This window comes from Choloepus didactylus, chromosome 10 (genome assembly GCF_015220235.1).
Source record: "Choloepus didactylus isolate mChoDid1 chromosome 10, mChoDid1.pri, whole genome shotgun sequence".
In the NCBI taxonomy this organism is placed as follows: Eukaryota; Metazoa; Chordata; class Mammalia; order Pilosa; family Megalonychidae; genus Choloepus; species Choloepus didactylus.
In genome coordinates this window covers 38,997,687-39,013,412 of record NC_051316.1, presented here as the reverse complement: position 1 = coordinate 39,013,412, position 15,726 = coordinate 38,997,687, and the positions used below count along the sequence as shown (strand labels likewise).

Genomic DNA, 15,726 nt, shown 5'->3' with positions numbered 1-15,726 from the left:
AAAGTCTGTGTTTAGCTGAAGTTTCAATCAGTATGTTCTGCTGTCAGTGTTTATATTGTTTACATTTATTCACTCAATATGTAAGATTTTGAAATATTTTTATTTCTGTAAATTGCTAAATAAAGGATAATTTTGTCATTTATTTGAAATTTCATTCATTTTAGGTAAAGAAGGCTGGATACAGGATTTACAAAGAAGGTGAAAAAGAACCAGAGGATGATAAAGGATGGTTTAGCTGGATGTGGAGTTGGTCAGAAACAAATACTAATGAACAACCAGAAGTTAAACCTGGAAGTATGTCCATTTAGTTTTATAGTAGTATACTTAATCATTAGATTTTGGTAGTGTAACTGATGTGGAGTGAAAATCAAGTTTTGCAGAAAATTTTATCTGAAATTAAAATAGGCATTGTAAATTGTATACATACATATATTGTTTATACTTATAAATAAAATTAAAATTACCATGATAAAATTGATAATTATATAATTTGATATAAAACATTAATGAAATAGATAAAAATTAAATAAACTTCCATTTTACTAATCTTTACAAAGAGCTTTGTGCTCATAGGATTTATTTGATGCATTTAGCAAGGCAATCAGTAAAATAAAAAATTCCAAAATGGTATAAACCATTTAAATTTTTGTTGAAATTGTTTCTTGGAAAGATTTTTGTTTCATAACCATCTAGTATAGACAATAAATAACCAAATGGTTAAGATCATAGCTTTGAAAGCTCAGAGATTTAGTATTACATCCTAGATCTATAACTTTTTAGCAGTGTGGCCTTGGCAAGTTAAGCCACAGTTTATCTTCCATAAAATAGAAGAAAATTATGATTCTAATATTACCTACTTTGTATCCTAAGTATGTTGCCTAGTACAGTACCATTAAGTGCCTAATACTCAGCCATTTCTTTAGTTATTACTTAATGCAAACATTTAGAAATTTCTATCACTGAATTTATGTATTTAGTTGTTTGTATTGTTGACAAATAACTTCTTAAATTGCCAATGCCATCTTAACATTCAGTTGTTATAATTTCTTAAAAGCATTATAAAAAGAAAGTGAATTTTGCATTTTATTTATTAGAGGCAGCTAAATTATGAGTTGATTTTATTTTGTTGTCAGTTGCAAACACAAAATGCTTCTCTATGATTTGTAGGTCTTGCAGAAATATTAACACCTGAAGAAAAAGCTAAGCTCTATGAAGCAATTGGCTATAGTGAAACAGCAGTTGATCCAACCTTGCCAAAAACAGTAAGATGTTTTCTTGAGTTACATTTGGGAGTTTATTGTTAGATGTATCTATTTTAAATCCTTTCAGAAGAATTTCAGAAATATATTTGTTACTTATTTGTTCAGTAATCTTCCTGTTGGTCTGTAAAATATTGCGCTTGTTTTCATTTTCAACTGTAAAATATTGTATTTGTTTTCATTTTCAAGATGGGAGTAAAAATTTTCCCTATGTTTTGGTGTTAATGTGGTGATTCTTTACTGGATAATGGATCATTTTTCGAGTTTTTGTAGTTTTGGTAATGAATGTACGATACCAATAGGGCTATTTGTTTTGGTTACATGTATGTAATTTTCATTTTATTCTTCTGAACATAATCTAGTTTGAAGCCATGAGGCTTTTCGTTCACTTGAAAAGTATGTCCATTGTTCTAAGAGAAGATCACCAAAAACCGGAGCTGTTAGATATCCTTGTAGAAGAATTTACCACTATGATTGTGCAAAGACCTGGAGCACAAGCAATAAAGTAAGTATTAATGTTTTTTTCTTTATCATTAGAAAAAATTTCACTGTGGGGTTGGAAGTTTCATCACAATCTTATAGTCTTTTTATAAAGAGTATTATAGTTTAAAACTATTCTATGTAATTTTAGGGATTAGTTGGTTTTTTCCCCCAGTAATAGATGAGATTGTTAAAATAATACGTGTTTAGTAGAAGGCTGCATAATGAGGATGCAAGACGCTAAAGAAAAATACAGAGTGTCAGCACTCACACCACATAGAAAGAAACACCATTAACAGTTTGGTTTGTTTTTATTGCACTTCATTTATTTAACAGCTTTATTGAGCTATATTCATACCATATAATTCATACATTTAGAGTGTACATTCCTAGGTTTTTTAGTATATTCCCAAGTTGTGTACCTATCACCTCTAATTTCAGAACATTTTTAATACCTCAAAAAGAAGCCCTATACACATTAGCAGTCATTCCTATTTTCATTCTCTCCCTAATCACGTGAAACCACTAACCTTTATCTTTATGGATTTGTCTATTCTAGACATTTTATATGAATGGAATCATACAATATGTGATCTTTTGTGTTGGCTTCTTTCACTGAGCCTAATGTTTTAATCCATGTTGTAGCATGTATTAGTACTTTACTCCTTTATTCCCTTTTATTGCCAAATAATATTCCATTTTATGATAAACCGCATTTTGTTTATCCATTCAACAGTTGATGGACATTTGGGTTATTTCCACTCTTTGGCTGGAAATAATTAATGCTGCTATAAATATATGTCAGATTTTTTTGCGGACATATGTTTTCATTTCTTTTGGTTCTATACCTAGGAATGAAGTCACTGGCTAATATAGTATCTCTGTGTTTAACCTTTTGATGAACTGACAGACTGTTTTCCAAAGCAGATGCACCATTTTGCATTCTCACCAACAGTGTATTAGGGTTCCCATTTCTCCACATCTTCATTAATACTTATTATTATGTCTTTTTGATTATAGCCGTCTTAGTGGGTGTGAAATGGCATCTCATTGTGGTTTTGATTTGCATATCCCTGGTGGCTAATGATGTTGAACATCTTTTCATATGCTTATTGGACATTTGTGATTCTCTTTGGATATATGTCTGTTAAATCCTTTTTTCGTGTTTTAACTGGTAGTTGTCTTATTGAGTTGTAAGAGTTCTTTATATATTCTAGATACAAGTCCTTTATTCGATATGACTTACAAATATTTTCTTGGAGTATTTTTGTTTTTTTGTTTTTTTTTGATGGTACCCTTTAAACCACAAATGATTGTAATTTTTAAGTCCAGTTTATCTGATTTTTTTATTTGTTGCATGTGCTTTCGGTCATGCCAAATCCAAGTTAATGAAAATTTATTTCTGTATTTTCTTCTAGAGTTTTGTAGTTTTAGTTCTTACATTTAGATTTATGATCCATTTTGAGTTAATTTTTGTGTATGGTATGAGGTAGTGGTCCAACTTCATTCTTTTATATAGTGTATCCAGTTGTCCCAGCACCATTTGTTGAAAAGCCTATTCTTTCGCTATTGAATGATCTTGGTTCTTTTGTTGAAAATCAACTGACCATAGATATATGGGTTTATTATTGGATTCTGAATTCTGTTCCTCTGGTCTGCATCTATCCTTATGCCGGAATCATGCAGTCTTGATTACTGTAGTAACTTTTGAATTTTGGAAATGTCGATTTTAAATGTGGAATTTAAAATGTGGCTTTTAGCCATTCTGATAGGTGTTGAGTGGTATCTCACTGTTTTAAATTACAGTTCCTTAATGATATATTATGTCGAGTATCTTTTCATCTGTTTGCCATATGTATATCTTGTTGGTAAGGTGTCTGTTCAGATATTTTGTCCACTTTTTAAATTGGATTATTTGTTTTCTTACATTTGAGTTTTAAGAATTCCTTGGTTATTATGGATACAAGTCCTTTATCAGATATGTGCTTTGAAAATACTTTCGCCCAGCCTGTGGCTTGTCTTTTCATTCTATTCACAGTGTATTTTACAGAGTGGAAGCTTTAAATTTTAATGAAGTCCAATTTATCAGTTTTTTTTTCTTTTGGAGCTATATCTAAAAAGTCATTGCCAAACCCAGCATCACCTAGAACTGTTATCTTCTGGAAGTTTTATAGTTGCATTTTTCATTTATATCTATTATCCATTTTGAGTTAATTTATGAAAGGTGTAATGTTTGTGTCTGTATGCTTTTTTTTTTTTTTTTTTTTTTCTGCATGTGGCTGTCCAGTGACATTTCTTGAAAGGACTATTCTTCCTCCATTGAATTGCCTTTTTTCCTTTTCAAAGATCAATTCACAGTATTTGTGTGGGTGTATTTTTGTGTTCTCTATTCTGTCCCATTGATTCTTTGTATATTCTTTCAGTAATACTATGGTGTCTTCATTACTGTACTTTTATTGTAAGGCTTGAAGTTGAGTAACGTCAGTCCTTAAACTGTTCTTTTTCAGTATTGTGTAAGCTACTCTGGTTCTTTTACCTTTAAATATGTATTTAGTATCAGTTTGTCAATATCCAGAATAACTTGCTGGGATTTTGACTACGATTATGTTTTGAATATATAGATGAAGTTGGGAAGAGCTGACCTCTTAATAATATTGACTCTTCCTGTCAGTGAACATTGACTATCTCTCCTTTTATGTAGATCATCTTTGATTTTTTAAATCAGAGGTTTGTAGTTTTCCTCATTTTGATCTTGAATTTATTTTGTTAGATTTATATCTAATTATTTCATATGTTTCTGTGCTAATGTACATGGTTCTGTGTTTCATTTTTCAGTTCCAGCTGTTCCTTGTTGGGATGTAGGAAAGCAGTTGACTTTTGTATGTTAACCTTCTATCGTATAACCTTGCTATAATTGCTTATTAGTTTCAGTAGTTTTTATGTTGATTTTTTTTTTGCATTTTCTCCGTAGACAATCATCATCTGCAAACAAAGACAGTTTTATTTATTCTTTCTCAATTTGCCCAGCTTTTATTTCCTTTTCTTGTTTAATTGTGTTAGCTAGGATTTTCCAGTATGATTTGAATATGAGTGGCAAGAATCAACATCTTTTCCTTTTCCTGATCTGTCTTAGTTTCCTTAGCTGTTCAAGGAAATATCATGCAATGTGCCAGTTTAAACAATAGGGATTAATAATCATGGTTTTGAGGTTGGGAAAAAGTTCAAATCAAAGCTTCATCAAGGTGATGGTTTCTCCTCGAAGACTTGCATTCTGGGACTGGCTGCCAGCTATCCTTGGTCCTTGACTCCTCTGTCGAGTGGCAGGCACATGGCGGCCTCTCCCACTTCTCCTTTCTTTTCCGGATTCCGTTGAATTTCAGTTTCTTGCTTCCTGTCGCTTTCTCTTTCTCTCTCTGAATTTCATTCCACTTATAAATAATAAGATCAAGACCCATCGTGATTGAGGTGGGCTACACATTAGCTGAAGTAACCTCATAAAAATGTTCTGCTTACAATGGGTTCACACTCAAAGGAGTGGATTAAATTTATCAACAGGTTTTTCTGGGGTGCATACAGCTCCAAACCACCACTGTCTCATGGGGAAAGCATCTAGTTTCTCACTATTAAGTTTGATATTAGCTGTAGGATTCATCAGTGAAACCATTTGGGTCTGGTTCTTTCTTTTTTTGGAAGGTGATTCATTTCTTTAATTGGTAGAGGCTTATTAAAATTATCTGTTTCTTGTGTAAATTTTTTTTGCTTCTGTCTTTAAAGATACTCTACATTTCTTCTGTGTTGTCAAATTTGTGGGCAAGGAGTTGTTCATAATACTCTTTTCTTTATCTTTTAATGTTCATGGATCAGTGGTGATGTCCCCACGTGCATTTCTGAAATAAGTGAATTAGTAAACTATGTCTTTTCTCCTTTTTTTCTTTTTTAGCCTAGCTAGTAGTTTATCAGTTTTATTGTTGTGTTCAAAGAACCAGCTTTGTTTTACATATAAATTTTTTTTTTAATTAGAGAAGTTGTAGGTTTACAGAAAAATCATGCAGAAAGTACAGAGTTCCCATATATATCCCTCCCCTCATTTAATACTTTGCATTAGTGTGGTACCTTTGTTACAACTGTTGAACAAATGTTATTATTAATTGTATTATTTACTATTATACTGTTAATTATGGTCCTTAGTTTATATTAGGGTTCACTATGTTGTATAGTCCTGTGTTGTTGTTTTGTTTTGTTTTGTTTTTTACTTTTTATTCTAATAACACATATATAACCTAAAATTTCCCATTTAGTGACTTCCAAGTATAAAATTTAGTGGTGCTAATTACATTCACTAAGTTGTTCTCCATCATCACCATCCATTAGCAAAACTTTTCCATCACCCCCAAGAGAAATTCTGTACCAATTAAGCATTAATTCCCCATTCTCTGCCCCCCACCTGTCCCCTGGTAACCTGTATTCTAGTTTCTGACTTATGACTTTGCATATTTTAATTATTTCATATGAATGAGATCATACAATATTTGTCCTTTTGTTTCTGGCTTATTTCATTCAGCATGACATCTTCAAGGTTCATTCATGTTGTAGCATGTATCGGAAGTTCAGACTTTTTTATGGCTGAATAATATTCCATTGTATGTATATATCACATCTGTTCATTCATCTTTTGGACACTGGGCTTGCTTCCATGTTTTGGCAATTGTGAATAATCCTATTATGAACATCACTGTGAGAGTATCTGTTCAAGTCCCTGCTTTCAGTTCCTTTGGGTATATACAACAAAATTTATTTGAAATATTTTCTCAGAGGTTACTCTAGGGCCTATATCTCTTAACATTTTAAAGTCTATTTTTAATTTGTTCTAATTTAATTTATATAACATATAGAAGATTTACTCCTATATCATTTAATTCCCTCTCCCCTTTTTTGTCCTATTATTGTTATAGGTATTAAATTGTTACAGCTCCCCCTTCCAAATAAATTGTTATAGTTGTTATTTTACATAATCTGATGTCTTTTAAAGGAGCTAAGAAAAGAAAGGAGAGCAAAAATATATTCATAGAATTTTGTTGTTCATTTGTTTCTTTAATATTAACCTCCTTATTTACCAGTTTCAGTCCTTTCCGTTTCTTCCTGTGGATTCAAATTACCATCTGGTTCATTTCCTTACTCTAATATAACTGAATTTCCACCCCTGCTCTTTTTTTTTTTTTAATTTAATGTATTACTTTTCTATATATTATGGGTCCCCCAAATACAATTTTATAGGTAGTGTTTTATGCAATTGTTTTTTAAATCATTTAACGGGACAGAAAAAAATATGTAACTGCGCTATCTTTTATCATTACTTCCATTATTATCTTTAATGCAATTGTTTTTTAAATCATTTAACAGAAGGGCAGAAAAAAATATGTAACTCTGCTGCCTTTTATCATTACTTCCATTATTATCTTTAATGGAATTATTTTCCTGTCAATTTGATTTACTGTCTGCCATCAATTCCTTTCAGTCTGAGGAACTTTTAGGATTCCTGTAAGGCACGTCTGCTAGCAACAAATTTTCTGAGTTTTTGTTTATCTTTGGGTGTCTTTATTTCACTTTCATTTTTTTTTTTTCTTTTTAATTTTTATTGGGATTGTTCAGATACCATACAATTATCCAAAGATCCAAAGTGTACAATCACTTGCCCCTGGATACCCTCATACAGCTGTGCATCCATCACCACACTTAATTTTTGTTCAATTTTTAGAAACTTTTCATTATTCCAGGCAAGAAATAAGGTGAAAGATGAAAAAAGAAAAAAAGAAAAGGAAACTCAAATCCTCCCCTATCCCTAACCAACCCCCCTCAATTGCTGACTCGTAGTGTTGGTATAGTACATTTGTTACTGTTTATGAAAAAATGTTGAAATACTACTAACTGTAGTATATAGTTTGCAATAGGTATATCTTTCTTCCCTGTATGCCCCTCTATTATTAACTTCTAATTGTATTGTCATACATTTGTTCTGGGTCATGGAAGCGATTTCTAGTATTTGTACAGTTAATCATGGACATTTCCCACCACAGGATTCAGTTTTATGCATTCCCATCTTTCGACCTCCAACTTTCCTTCTGGTGACATATATGACTCTGAGCTTCCCCTTTCCACCTCATTCACACACCATTCGGCACTGTTAGTTATTCTCACATCTTACTACCGACAGGTCTGTTCATTTCAGTTCATCCTAGTTGAACATTCTCTGATACTAAGCAACCACTCCCCATTCTTAAGCCTCGTCGTATATCTTGGTACCTTATGTTTCGTGTCTATGAGTTTACATATTATAATTAGTTCCTATCAGTGAGACCCTGCAATAATTGTCCTTATGTGTCTGGCTTATTTCACTCAGTATATTGCCCTCAAGGTTTTGTCATCAACCCGTTTTTTTTTTATATGGTTTCGTTCACTCACCATACATTCCATCCCAAGTAAATAATCGATGGTTCTCTGTATGGTCATATATTTATGTGCTCACCACCTTCACCACTATCTATATAAGGACATCTACATTTCTTCCACGAGGCAGGAGGGAGAGTCAAAGAAGGTAGAGGCAAAAGAAAGAGGAAAAAAAATGACAGCTAGGAAGCAGCAAAAGGAAAAATAACCTTAAATCAAAGTAAAGAATCAGACAATACCACCACTGTCAAGTGTCTGACATGCCTCCCCTTTCCCCCCCTCTTATCTGCATTTACTTTGGTATATCACCTTTGTTACATTAAAGGAAGCATAATACAATGATTCTATTAGTTACAGTCTCTAGTTTATGCTGATTGCATCCCTCCCCCAATGCCTCCCCATCTTTTAACACCTTGCAAGATTGACATTTGCTTGTTCTCCCTCATAGAAGAACATGTTTGTACATTTTGTCACAATTGTTGAACACTCTAGATTTCACCAAGTTACACAGTCCCAGTCTTTATCTTTGCTCCTTTCTTCTGGTGTCTCACATGCTCCCAGCCTTCCTCTCTCAACTGTATTCATAGTTATCTTTGTTCAGTGTACTTACATTGTTGTGCTGCCATCTCCCAAAATTGTGTTCCAAACCATGCACTCCTGTCTTCTATCACTCTGTAGTGCTCCCTTTAGTATTTCCTGTAGGGCAGGTGTCTTGTTCGCAAAGTCTCTCATTGTCTGTTTGTCAGAAAATATTTTGAGCTCTCCCTTATATTTGAAGGACAGCTTTGCTGGATACAGGATTCTTGGTTGGCGGTTTTCCTCTTTCAGTATCTTAAATATATCACACCATTTCCTTCTTGCCTCCATGGTTTCTGCTGAGAGATCCGCACATAGTCTTATTAAGCTTCCTTTGTATGTAATGGATCGCTTTTCTCTTGCTGCTTTCAGGATTCTCTCTTTGTCTTTGACATTTGATAATCTGATTATTAAGTGTCTTGGCTTAGGCCTATTCAGATCTCTTCTGTTTGGAGTATGCTGCGCTTCTTGGATCTGTAATTTTATGTCTTTCATAAGAGATGGGAAATTTTCATTAATTATTTCCTCTATTATTGCTTCTTCCCCTTTACCCTTCTCTTCTCCTTCTGGGACACCAATGATACGTACATTATTGTACTTTGTTTCATCCTTGAGTTCCCGGAGACGTTGCCCATATTTTTCCATTCTTTTCTCTATCTGTTCTTCTGTATGTAGGCTTTCAGGTGTTTTGTTCTCCAGTTTCTTGAGTGTTTTCTTCTGCCTCTTGAGATCTGCTGTTGTATGTTTCCATTGTGTCTTTCATCCCTTGTGTTGTGCCTTTCATTTCCATAGATTCTACTAGTTGTTTTTTTGAACTTTTGATTTCTGCCTTATGTATGCCCAGTGTTTTCTTTACAGCCTCTATCTCTTTTGCAATATCTTCTCTAAACTTTTTGAATTGATGTAGTGTTAGTTGTTTAAATTCCTGTATCTCAGTTGAAGTGTACGTTTGTTCCTTTGACTGGGCCATAGCTTTGTTTTTCTTAGTGTAGGTTGTAATTTTCTGTTGTCTGGGCATGGTTTCCTTGGTTATCCAAATCTTCACTTTCATTTTTGAAAGGTAATTTTGCTGGATATAGGATTCTTAGTTGACAGATTTTTTTCTTTCAGCACTTTTGATAGGTTGTCCAGTTACCTCCTGTCTCTAGTATTGCTGATGGTCAAGTGTGCTCTTAATCTTATTGTAGCTTTCTTGTATGTTATGAGTCATTTCTATTTCTTGGTGCTTTCAAGATTTTTGTTTTTCAGTATTTTGACTATGATGTGTCCGAGTGTGGATTTCTTTGCATTTTTTTCTTGGCATTTTTTGCTGGGCTTCTCGGATGTGTCAATTAGTGTTTTTTTTTTTTTTTTGTCAAATTTCAGAAGTTTTCAGCTATTGTTTCTTCAAATATTTTTCCTGTCCCTTTTTTCACTCTCTTCTGGTTTTCTCACTATGTGTATATTGGTTCCCGTAAGGTATCCCACATTTCTTTGGGACATTAATCTTCATTGTTTTTTCTTTCTGTTCTTCAGATTGCGTAATCTTTATTGCTCTATCTTTGAGTTTGTTGATTCTTTCTTCTGCCAGGTCAGATTTACTGTTGACCTTTTCTAGAGCATTCTAACATCTCATGTTTGAACTTTTCAGTTCTGGAATTTACATTTTAAAAATAATTTGTACCTCTTTGTTGATATTCTCTATTTGATGAGTCATTGTTATTTTACCTTTATTTAAATCTTTAAACATAGATTCCATTCTATCTTTGATTATATTTATAATAAATGCTTTGAAGTCTTTATCTGTTCAGTCCAACATTGGCAGTCTCTGTTGCTTTCTTTTATTCTTCTGTCACTTTTATGCCTTGTCATGTCTTCTAAATCTCTGTTCAAAGCAAGACATTTTAGATAACATAGTGTAGAATTCTGTGAACTTACTCCCACCCACCTGTCCTGGGGCTTGTTTTTGTTTGTTTTGGTTGGTTATTTATTTTAGTGACTTGACTGGATTAATTCTTGAAAGTATATTTCCCCAATGTGTGCAGCCTCTGATGTACCTGCTTAGATTTTTTCTTGGTTTTATCTTTTAGTCTACATTTCTAGAGGGTGCTGTTGTATTAGCATAAGTCAATTGTTGGTCAAAGTTTGTACTTAAGCCCTTCTGGGCTAGCAGGATTTTTACACTTACTATTGGGTCTGTATGTGGTTTGGAGACTGCTTTCACAGTTAAGAGAGTTTATGATTTTGCCCTGTGTTCAGTCAGGGGAATGTAGTCCAGAAAATTCTCTCTCCTGTGTCTCCTGAGTGGGTGCGGCTCTGGCCATGTTCACAGTCTTCTGGACCACTGGTGGGAATGAGTGTGAATTTATTTTTATCCTAATTTCCTAGGAATTGCACTTGGGCTAGAGTAATTTAGTTTTCAGCAATTCCTAAGAGGTTGTTCTTAAGTACTTTGATCCAGTGTGGTTTTTTTCCCTTTGCTGATGGATCTGTGTGTGGCTTAGGGACTACTTTTAGGTTTGTCTACCTGCTCTAATTGCTACCACTCCAATTGCTCCTTAGTGGGTACAGCATAGGGCATGTACATAGCCTTTCCTACTTGTGGGATGAGTGTGATCCCAGGAAGGCCCTACTTGAGTAGTCTTTTTCCATGGTTTTCTCTGTTTAACTTGTGGTTGGTCTGCCATTTCACTTGTCGCTGCTAGTTTCATGGAGCCACCTTGCATGCCAACAACATCTTCATTATTTGCAGCAATACCCTTAGACATGAACTTCTCCATGTCAGTCCCCTCAGGAATAGCAGTGAGTCTTTTGAGCCTGCTTTTACCTTTAGCAGAACCTCAGCCCCACTGGATGATATCTGCAGGCAAGGACAGCAGCTCACTTCTTCCAGAATGACACCCCTGCTGTACCAGCAGGCACTGGTGGAGGTGGTGGTGCTTGCCTGTTTTGGCATGGCACTTCCTCCTTATGAGCAAATTGAGAGAGGGACAGTCTTTCTGTTGCTGTCACTCTTTGATTGATAGTATGGTGGAGAAAGGGAACGCCACCTTGCTTTGCTGCGCCTGCCTGGAATAAAGTTTCTGTAACACACAGCTGGAATGGGGGATGAGAAATGTGGACTGCTTACCCCTTCTGGAGTGAAACTGTAGCCCTAGACTTGAAGCTGAGAGATGAAGGAGACTTTGTATTCTTGGCTACATCCACCTGGTATAGACCTTCCATAACAGTGCTGGGGGTGGAGGAGGTCATAGTTCAGATGCCGCAAGCTGTCCCAATTTTTACCAAGATTTAATATGTTTTATTGAATAAATGTCTTTCTGTTTGATGTATATCCTTAAGTTAATTTTCCGAGACTTCATCATTTTTACCATTTGTTTCACTGTTAGATTTTATCAGTAAGTACACCTTATATTAGCTTTTTATTACTTTTTTACATAGAAATAAACAAGTGGATAGTCTTTGTGAATTAATCTGTATCATTCAGGTGGAATAATTGTATATTTTCTTTGATGGTAATGGAATAGAGTACCAGGAAATGCAAAGTGAGATTGTTTTCATTCATTTTTATCATTTTCAACTTGAAAAATGCTTTTAAATTGTAGTATTTGCTAATTTTTATGCTATCTTTTATGCAGATTTGAAACCAAAATAGACTCATTTCATGTTACTGGCTTACCAGATAATTTGACAAAACCCTGTCTCCTGTCTTCATTGGATGATACTACATCACTCTTCAAAATTATATTTGAAATCAATCCATTAGATGAAACTGTTGATCAAAGGTGTATCATAGAAGCTGAACCTTTAGAGATAATATATAATGCAGTAAGCAGTTTTTAATTACCAAGTTTTAAAATTTCAGTTTGCTTTGAGTTTGTATCTCATGTTAGTGATGCTTATTTTAACAGAGGACAGTCAATAGTATAGTGGAGTTCTTCAGACCTCCAAAAGAGGTACATTTAGCACAGCTGACTTCAGCGACTTTGACAAAACTTGAAGAATTTCGTGATAAGACAGCAACAGGTAAGTGCCAGTATTCATGTTGGTAAATTAAATATGTACCCTATACCAAACTTTTATTTATGTTAAAGTAAAGCTTACTTTAAATTAATTGTATTTCTAGATTGAATATAGTTTAATGGAAACTAATTTGATACTTCAGTTTTTAAGACACGTTTAGCAACAATTGTTTCTTACACTCTGAAAGTTCATACCTAATAACCATAATTAAGTTAATTGCAGAAATTTTGTTTAGGGCTTTTGGACTTCTGTTTTGTGTTCATCTTCTCTGTCAAAGAAGATTACATTAATAATTTCAGTTTGTCATCTCATTATACCACATACCAAAAGAAAGCAGTTTTGTCTTGTAATGTTTTTGACACTAACTGTAACTAAAAGCCCCTTCTTAAATCATGATATTTTTCTCCAGTGTGATCCAAGCATTTAATTGTATTAACATTCTTACAGTTCAGTACAGCTTTAATACTTGGTAATGTGGCCTTTTGGTCATTTCTCTTGAAAATATATCACTGGAGAGAACATTCTTAAGCTACTTAAAAAAAAATTTAGCTCAGAATTTCATTGGAGTAATTTCCAGTTATATTGTCAGAGCTTTAGTTTTAGAACCCATTTTTTGGTAAGCCTGAGGTACATCTCCAGTTGAACTCAGAGTTTGTTCCATCTTAGCTCTCACAAGATCTGACGTGAAATTGTCACTTTTCTCTTGCTGTTTCCATTATATTCACTTTATCCTTGTTAATAGAAATTAGATGCACTGATCCCCTTTGTTTCTTCTGTCTCTTAAGAGAAAATATTTTATCCAAGTAAATCAAGAATTCATCTCATGTTCTGATAAGACCTTTGGTAAATGTCAAAGTAATTTGAAATCCTTTTATTAGGCCTTCTTAATACACATTAATACGTATGTTTTTTAATACACATTATTCATTTTCCTGTTTTCACAGAGAGGTAAGCATTATATTCCTCAAAGTATTATGTCTCTTTGGTTTTTACTCATTTTCCCCAGTTATTTCCTACACCTGAGTAGGTTTCAAATTTCAGTGCGGATGAATGCCTTAATTTTAGGAGCTTCAATTTACCTCCCATTATTTGTTAAAATCGTCAATTGCATAGTTTAAATTCTATGTATTGGTGTTATTGTATACTGTATTGAAGCCGTAAGCATAAAATCAAGTGTCTTCTCTGGTTTATTCCTCCTTTGATTTATAGATTATAGTTAAATATATTATAGATCATAGTTAAATATAAATATGGTGGCAACCTATCATAGTTATTCAGATTTAGAATTTTTTTCCTAAGGTTTGTTTTCCTAAGCTTTTATTTTTTTTTGGCCATTTAAAGAAATTACTGATATAGTAAATATCTACTATACAAAGTTTGAATATTACAGAAATATTTATTTTTTCCTCCTAGAGGTAACAACCTTTAACAATTTGAAGTAAATTCTTCGAATTCTGTTTCTTCTCTAAACCTATACTATCATTTATTAAGAATAAAAATGCTGAATTATGAAATAATGGATGATACTATATAGTACTGTTGAAAGTAGTCTTTAAAATTTAACAGTATATTTGGATATTTATCCAACAAGTTAAGATTTACCTATTTGGAAAGAGTCTCAAATCTTTTAGATAGCTCTGTTCATTTAGGTCTTTCCCCCCCTTCTGGGTAATTTGTGAAAACTGCTCATTGAGAGATTTAAATTTTCCACAGGTCTGCTGTATATTATTGAAACACAGAAAGTTCTTGATCTCAAAATTAATTTGAAGGCTTCATATATTATTGTCCCACAAGATGGAATTTTTAGTCCTACATCAAATCTACTTCTTTTGGATCTTGGTCATCTAAAGGTATATACTGATAATATTTGTTTTTAACATGGCATTTCAGGGTATTCTGTTTTTTAAAAAAGTATTTTGTTCTTTAGGTGGTTTATTCTAGTGTGTTTAAATTTTAGATTTATGGTAGATACTAGAATTTGAGAAATCTTCCTTTATGTGAATAAAGCGAAATTTCATTTCACGAAATAGTTTTCCTTTATTTCTGGAGACAAAATGATCATTTGAACTCAGCACATCAGATAAGAGCCTACGAATTATATTTATAAATTTTCAAATTATGCTTGAGGAGTTCTTCTGTTTAAATCTATTGTTTGATTAATTATATAGAGTGGCAGGGAGTCTGGAGGTAATCAGTTGTGTCTTCTTTCTTTTGAAATTTTTCACATACATAGTTCTGTAGATACTGATGCTTTTAATATTTTTGTTCTTAATCCTAAATTGAGAAATGATTCTTCTCGCATTTACCAAAAGTTGTTTGCCTTTCCTTCCAGTAATGTTTTTTTCTTCCCTAATTTTGAGGAAAGAATAATTTTTCTTTGTTTTCTAGATCGGCACTGTTATTATGGTAGCCACTAGGCCTGTGTGGTTATTTAAATTTAAGTTAATTAAAATTAAATAAAAGTAAAAATTCTCTTCCTTAGACACAGGCACATTCAGGTGCTTATAGTCACAAATGTCTAGTTGCTACTGTATTGGACAATGAAGATATGGAACATTTTTGTCACTGTAGGAAGTTCTGTTGGACAGCACTGCTCTAGATCATTAAACATGGAGAAATAGCTACAACAATTTAAAAGCCCAAGAGGAATGGACAATAGAATACTTTTTCTGGCTACCTAATAAATATGTGCTTTTCCTTAATGACATTCTCCCTTATTCTCTCTGTATTTTACTTCTCATTTGATAATTATAGACATCTTTTATATATGTATTTATAATAAAATTTGTGCAATTACTCATATTTGAGGTTGAGTATTGAATTTTTTCAAGGGCAGTGTGGTATAATGGAATGAGCACAAGGTCAGGAGTCAGGCTCTCTCTAGTTATATGACCTTGGGCAATTTGCTTAAACTTCTTGTCTAAAACTCATTATCTGTCAAACAGAGATAGTCATTCTTTGACTG

General features: G+C 33.2%; 1 protein-coding gene across 4 annotated transcripts in view; it reads left to right on the top strand.

Moving 5' to 3' along the window:
* Window positions 1-15,726, top strand: part of VPS13A (vacuolar protein sorting 13 homolog A) — a 275,242-nt gene that overhangs the window by 17,375 nt on the left and 242,141 nt on the right. For all 4 annotated transcript variants that reach the window (XM_037798536.1, XM_037798538.1, XM_037798537.1 and 1 more), the window contains exons 9-14: window positions 165-294; window positions 1,168-1,262; window positions 1,622-1,764; window positions 12,377-12,566; window positions 12,650-12,764; window positions 14,475-14,611. In XM_037798536.1, the coding sequence (XP_037654464.1) occupies window positions 165-294; window positions 1,168-1,262; window positions 1,622-1,764; window positions 12,377-12,566; window positions 12,650-12,764; window positions 14,475-14,611 (810 nt within the window). The remainder of the gene's footprint in view (window positions 1-164; window positions 295-1,167; window positions 1,263-1,621; window positions 1,765-12,376; window positions 12,567-12,649; window positions 12,765-14,474; window positions 14,612-15,726) is intronic.